Source organism: Neltuma alba, unplaced genomic scaffold, assembly GCF_004799145.2.
Source record: "Neltuma alba isolate B1F8T4 unplaced genomic scaffold, ASM479914v2 tig00003917_pilon, whole genome shotgun sequence".
Lineage (NCBI taxonomy): Eukaryota > Viridiplantae > Streptophyta > Magnoliopsida > Fabales > Fabaceae > Neltuma > Neltuma alba.
In genome coordinates this window covers 216,153-223,152 of record NW_021633478.1, presented here as the reverse complement: position 1 = coordinate 223,152, position 7,000 = coordinate 216,153, and the positions used below count along the sequence as shown (strand labels likewise).

Below are 7,000 nucleotides of genomic sequence, written 5' to 3'. Positions count from 1 at the left end.
TTATTCGAATTCATGAATCACTTCGAACTCTAAATTCAAGTGTCTCGTAGGAATTATGGTACTCGTATTAGTTGAAGTGGCAAAGTCAAATGGAGTGGGAGGCACCTTTAATTTATCAACCTCTTCGTCCAACATTTGAATAATGGTCTTCATGGAAGGACGATTTATTGGATGCCATTGAATGCACCAAAGTCCCACAATTGCCAGTTTTCTTGCAATCTTAATGTCATCTTCATCTTCTATGTGGATACTTATATCACCTCCTTCCATCAAACTATGGATCCATTCTGGGTATAACACTTGTAAGATTTCTGGATTAGTATCAACATTTTTCCTTCCACCAACCATTTCTAGTAGTAGCATTCCATAACTGTAAATATCTACTTTATATGACACATTTCCAAAGTTTCGAGAGAAGATTTCAAGTGCAATGTAGCCTAAAGTTCCTCTAGCTACTGTTATTGATACTGTACTTTGATTTTTAGAACACAATTTAGCTAGACCAAAATTAAAAATTTTTCGAGTAAAATTGTGATCTAACAACACATTATGAGGATTGATGTCAAAGTGAAGAATTCGGTAATCACAACCTTGATGAAGATATTCAATCCCTTGAGCTATGGAAAGGGCTAACTGTTGCAACTTCAACCATCCAAGGAAATTTTCTTTGTTGTCTGGCGAAGATATGAACTTTTGAAGGGAACCATTTGGAAAGAAGTCATAAACAAGAGCACGATGAAAACCATCAGCGCAAAAGCCTAGCAAACGAACAATATTGATGTGATGAATTTTGCCCATAGTCCCCACTTCATTGATGAACTCTTGCCTATCGCTCTCTGAATTATTGAGTACTTTCACAGCCACTTGGATTTCCGTAGATAACTTACCTTTAAACACTTCTCCATGAGCTCCTTCACCTGATTTATGCTTGAAATGATTTGGGATTCATTTCAGTTCAACATAAGAAAATCTAGTAGGCTTATGTACCTTGTAATCCTCCAAAAACTTTTCCAATCTCACTTGATCATCTCCTTTCTCTTTGAAATAGAGATACATGTAAAAGCACACAATGAACACCAACGCTAGTAGAATTGAACCTGGTGTTACAGAAGCATGTAAATTAAACATCAAATTTCAATTAGAGGAACATACCAAAAGCCATGTTGAGAGGGGGAAAAAGAGCAAAAGAGGAAAAGCAAAGTCAATGATTTTCACAAGCACCTGGGAAAACAATTCCAAGAATCTTCCTGGTTTTACGCTTTTCAACATCAGAATTTGGTTGTGGAAATTTGATTTGCAAGACGTTTCTGTGAAGGCACATTGCGGAAATTGGAGAAACTACCTGAAACATCTTGGTGTAGAAAGCTAGGTCCCACTCCAGGATGCTATCTTCGGAGGAAACAGCATAAATTGGGCAGACCACCATATCTTGTGCAGATGAATTGGAAAAGTGTTCGTGTCTAAGGTATCTCGACCCAAGTGAAGAACAATTAAAGAAAGTAACATTTTCTTTGGTCATATCATAAAACTCTAAAGGATAAATGGATGAATTGTAGAGATGATGTTGTAGAAAGAGTCTGGTAAGACAACCCTCTGGATCCTCTGTGTGTAAGATGTGGGATTTATAGTCCCTGTCATAAACATAGAGACTTACTCCTTCAAGAGCAGGGATAGACAGGAACTCAACCATCCTGCCATGGTCATAGAGATGGAATGGAATAGTTTTATCATTAGCCACATGCTGTTTCAAACCATTCCCTTGTTTCACAAGGAACATTGATAGTTGGAATATCACCAACAACAAAAATCTGCAATAGCAAAACATGGTAAGCAAATATTTTCTTTTCCAAGTTCTACATGAAACTTGGATTGGGATACCAATATATGTTAGGTGACACGATACATATTTCATTTAGAATGAAAGCAAGGAGAAGAAGGAATTGACTTGGAAGTCCACTGTAGGTTAAAATTGTTTTCGTGGTCTATGGTGCTGCTAAAGTAAAAAGCTTTGGATTGATCACATTTGACCAAAATTGTTTGTCGTGGTTATGGTGTTAGTTAAGGAAAAGCTTTGTATTGATCAGAGTTGATCAAAATTGTTTACCATGATCCTTGGCACTATTTAAGAAAAGCATTGGATTGACCAGAGGTGACTGAAGTTGTTTGTCGTGGCTCATGATTTATGATGCAACATAAGTAAAAGCTTTGAATTGACTACAGTTATTCAAAATTGTTAGTCGTGGGCTATGGTGCTGCTTAAGTAAAATTTTTATATTAATTATAGATGACCAAAATATTTTGTTGTGGTCTATGGTGCTATTTAAGTAAAGGTTTTAAATTGATCAAATTGATTGAAATTATCTACCGTGGCCCGTGGACTACGGTACTAAAGTAAAAGTTTTGAATTGACTACAATTGATCTAAATTGTTAATCGTGTTCTATGATACTACTTAAGTAAAAGCTTTGAATCGACCAAAATTGACTAAAATTGCCCGTGGTTTACGATACTATTTAGGTGAAAGTTTTGAATTGACCACAACTGACCAAAATTGTTTACTGTGGTCTATGGTGCTACTTAAGTAATTAAAAGAGTTGGATTGATCAAATTTGTTCTTTTTCTTCACTTAATTATCAATCTCTTTAAAATTTTCAGATAATAAATTATTTAATTTGCATTTTCTAATGTACGGGAAAATGGGGGGAAAATACTCTAGCAGTTAGTCAATATTCATAGGGGCCAAGAGAGATGTAAAGACAAGTCATTAGTCAAAAAGTGAAGTCAACCTTGGAAAAAAAAGACACAAGTTAGCCGCGTGGATGAGAAAGAAAAGAAAAAAATGACAAGGAGCTGTGTTTATTAAAGAAAAGAAAAGGAATTTATTGAACAACAGCTTAGAATCAACAACTGCACATCATTGCGAACAATGGAGAGAGAGAAAGGCTTAAGGTGGTGGGATTCTGTGTTGCTTGCACTGCTTCTAACATATGGACTTGCGAGCTCCCAAGAGCAGAGCAAGTCCTGTGCTCCGTCTCAGTGCGGCATTATCACAAACATCAGACATCCATTTCGACTACGAGATGACCCGCCCGGCTGCGGTGATCCAATCTATGAGCTAGCCTGTGAAAACAACATAACTCTGCTTCATCTGAATTCAGCAACATATAGAGTGCTGGGAATTGACCACAGCAACTTCACAATCCGACTCGTAGATCCTGGAATTCAGGAGGGAAATTGCTCTTCCCTCCCTCACTATCTCTTATCCTTATCCAATTTCACTGATAGTCATAGCCGTAACCCCTATGACGCTATTTTGACATACAAACAATTTACATTCAAGCACGTAGTGTACCTAAAGTGTAGAGATCCAGTGAGGGACGACGTAGCATACCTGGACACAGCTCCCTGTGTGAAGTGGGAAGGAAAAAGTCATGTTTATGCTGTGGCTGGAGACCTGTCGGCTTACCAGTTAAAATCTCAGTGTCGTGTGAAATCAGTGGCCACCATAGCCTCTGATTGGGAGTCAATAGGAGATCAAAGAAAAAAGTCCTACACTGATATTCACATAGCGCTTTCCTCTGGATTTGAGCTTTCATGGTGGCGACGAGCTTGCATTGATTTTAAATGCCCAAGTGATCGTAAATGCTCTTTAGACCCTAAAACAACAAGTCTCAGATGCGCTGCGTTTCCCAGGAGGTGCATCAGTCCCATGGGAATAACTGACGGTGAAGTGGGAATAAAATGTACGTCACTTTTCCAGTTTTCCATTTCTGGTTTAAATTAATAATTAATAACTTCAGTTTTTAATATAAGAACTGACTAATTTGAGTAGATTTGTTAAGTTAGTTATTTATAATAAATATGTATTATTTTTTTTAGAATACCCTTACTAATCATGTGTATTAACTAGAACTATTATTTAATGAAACCTTTAACTAAAAAGACTATTTTTAAAAAATAAATAACTATAAAAGACAATTAGGAACTTATATTTAGAATTAAATTAAATATTTAACTTTTATATTATATTAAGAACCCAAGTATTATTTGCTCAAGAGCAGTACTCTTTACTTAACTCATATATTTTAACAGTTTTCTTGGCTTAAATGAAACAAACCTTTTTCCCGCTAAAATCAGTCAATGATTAATTAAAAAACGAATTTGTTTTATTGAGATTTCCATGTTCAACATGTTGACATTATATTTACGGTTTTTAATTTTTAATATTTCTGAGTCTTGCAGGTCATTTATCAAAGTTGCGCATATTGGCAGAAGGTAAATAATGAGCTTATTTACGTATATAAGAAAATTGATTAACTTAATTATTTATTATTAAAAGGTCATATATCACTTTCCGTAACATATCCTGCTTATAAATTTTAAGAGAAAATAACATCCAATTGGATACTTATTTTGTATTCAATCACTGCCGTTGTTGACACTGCTAAAATTTCCTTGCAGATTTTCTTTATGGATTGGAAAAAGGTAAGGTTCTATCTCATCCCCGGCACATTTTTTGTTATTTTTTGAGTTTAGCCACGATTTTAATTTCTTAATTAATTAGTTGATCAATTTTAATATATCTTCTGATTATATATGTTATTTTGATTTTTGACTTATAATTTGTGCCATATCTATCTTCATTTGGATACGCCAAATTAAAATGATTCTGCACATACGAATATATATATATATATATATATTGGCCTGAGCACATACGAATATTAAGTGATTGAATTGGGGAAAAGGGATCTTATATTTTACAAGTAAATTCCTACACTTTTTCGTCATCCTTCTAAAACAAATCCACGGCAATACCAAAACAACACTTCTGATTGACTCCCTATCTGTGCCGTAAACAAAAGTCTATATACTTTATATCTTGTCATGGTCAAAAATAAAAATAAACTTCATATAAATAAATGATGTTACTCATGATTTTAAATACTTTATAAATGTCAAACAAAGTTTCACTTCAAATATCAAAACTACTTCTCATCATATGATATCCACATGTCTTAAGGGGTGTTTGGATGGAAACCAAACAATAATTTTACAAGTGATTTTACAATATACAAAGTAAATATGTGAAGAAATTTATCTAGATTTGTAAAAAACTACTTTTAAAAAGCAGATATCCAAACACTTATTTATTGTCTTACTTCTCAGCGATTGTTTGCAACTCTATAAAAGGACATTGAATAGGCAAAATCAAAGATAGAAAAAAAAAATGTTTGAATCCAATATAAAAATTTTTTTTACAAATATTATTACTTATATTTTTATACCTTGTTCTTGTTCAATTTGTGTAAAATCCTCCTGTAAAAAAATACTAATAATTAATTCTAAGGTTAATAGCATTTTTAACCCCTAAAATTTTACTTTACTTTAATTTTGGTCCTAAAATTTGAAACTAACAATTTTGGTTCTTGACATCTTGTCTCAAAGGCCAAAAATACTGTTCTAAGGACCAAAAATCATAAAAATAAAATCAAATTCCAAAAATTAAAACTACAGCTGGTTTTAAATTTTAGAGACTAAAGCTCAAAAAAAAAATTCAAATTTTAGGGACTAAAAATGATATTAATACTTAATTCTATGTATATTCAAAGTAGTCATATTCTTGTCACTATTAACCAATGATACGGTGTTCTTTTTTTTTTTTTTTGGGGGGGGTGGGGAATTTGCAGGACTGGAGGAAGTAGAAAGGAAGGGTATATACCCTCACTACAGTGACACGGATTCTATTCTAACAAATCCAGCAATCAAATTAGGAATACTCACTGCAATAGGTCTTGTGCCATACATGATACTCAGATTTTCAATGGGGGTGCTACTACTATCCATATTGTTGATTTATAAATACCGGAGAAGGCACATGTCAATGTTTGAGAACATTGAAGATTTTATAAGACTTCAAAACCTTATTCCAATAAGGTACTCCTACAAGGAATTAAGAGCAATGACAGAGGGTTTTAAGATTAAGTTAGGCGAAGGAGGCTTTGGAACTGTATACAAAGGGAAGCTAAGAAGTGGATCTTATGTTGCTATTAAAATGTTGGGCAAATCCAAAGCCAATTGCCAAGAATTCATTAGTGAAGTTGCAACCATTGGGAGGATACACCATTTCAATGTGGTTCATCTTGTTGGGTTTTGTGTGGAAGGAACTAAGCGTGCTCTTGTTTATGAATATATGTCGAATGGATCTTTGGATAAATATATTTTTCCCAAGAAAGAAAGCGTCTCCTTGAGTTTTCATCGGATATATGAGATTTCTCTGGGAGTGGCTCGTGGAATACCTTACCTTCACCATGGATGCGATATGCAGATATTGCATTTTGATATTAAGCCCCATAATATTCTTCTTGATGATAATTTTAGTCCAAAAATTTCAGATTTTGGACTGGCAAGATTATATTCTGTTGGTGATAGTATTGTAACTTTAACCGCAGCAAGAGGAACAATAGGGTATATGGCTCCTGAATTATTTTACAAGAATATTGGAGGAGTTTCTCACAAGGCTGATGTTTATAGTTTTGGAATGCTTTTGATGGAAATGGCAAGCCGAAGAAGGAATTTGAATTCACATGTAGAACATTCAAGCCAACTTTACTTTCCTTTGTGGATTTATGATCACTTTGATGATGATAAAGATATTGGAATGGAAGATTTGACAGAAGAAGAAAAGGATTTAGCAAAGAAAATGTTCATAGTAGCACTCTGGTGTATACAACTAAAACCTGCGGATCGTCCTTCAATGAACAAAGTGATAGAAATGTTAGAAGCAAATGATGTTAGAAGTCTTGAAATGCCTTCAAAACCTTCTTTATATCCTAACGAGACTGTTTTTGTGGATCACATGTCCAGCTCAAGCCAAACAACATCCACTATTCATGGACATTCTCATAGCAATCTTGCTAGGTGAGGCCACAAGTAATAGAAACTAAGATGCAATTGAAAAAGGAGCTAGGTCAAAGCTCGTGGCTTTCTAAAGTTTGAAC

General features: G+C 34.2%; 1 protein-coding gene, 1 long non-coding RNA gene and 1 pseudogene across 2 annotated transcripts; 2 read left to right on the top strand and 1 right to left on the bottom strand.

Annotated features, from left to right (window-relative positions):
* Positions 1 to 1,777, bottom strand: LOC114743030 (rust resistance kinase Lr10-like; annotated as a pseudogene).
* A 1,121-nt stretch (positions 1,778 to 2,898) lies between these two features.
* Positions 2,899 to 6,924, top strand: LOC114743029 (rust resistance kinase Lr10-like). The gene is made up of 2 exons (XM_028931248.1): positions 2,899 to 3,667; positions 5,792 to 6,924. Exons 1-2 carry the CDS (start codon positions 2,926 to 2,928, stop codon positions 6,922 to 6,924), a joined length of 1,875 nt encoding a protein of 624 aa, XP_028787081.1. The 5' UTR covers positions 2,899 to 2,925.
* Positions 4,242 to 5,732, top strand: LOC114743035 (uncharacterized). Its single transcript, XR_003739951.1, has 3 exons — positions 4,242 to 4,274; positions 4,461 to 4,484; positions 5,690 to 5,732. It is a non-coding gene; the product is annotated as an uncharacterized LOC114743035 (long non-coding RNA).
* Positions 6,925 to 7,000: the final 76 nt, after the last annotated feature.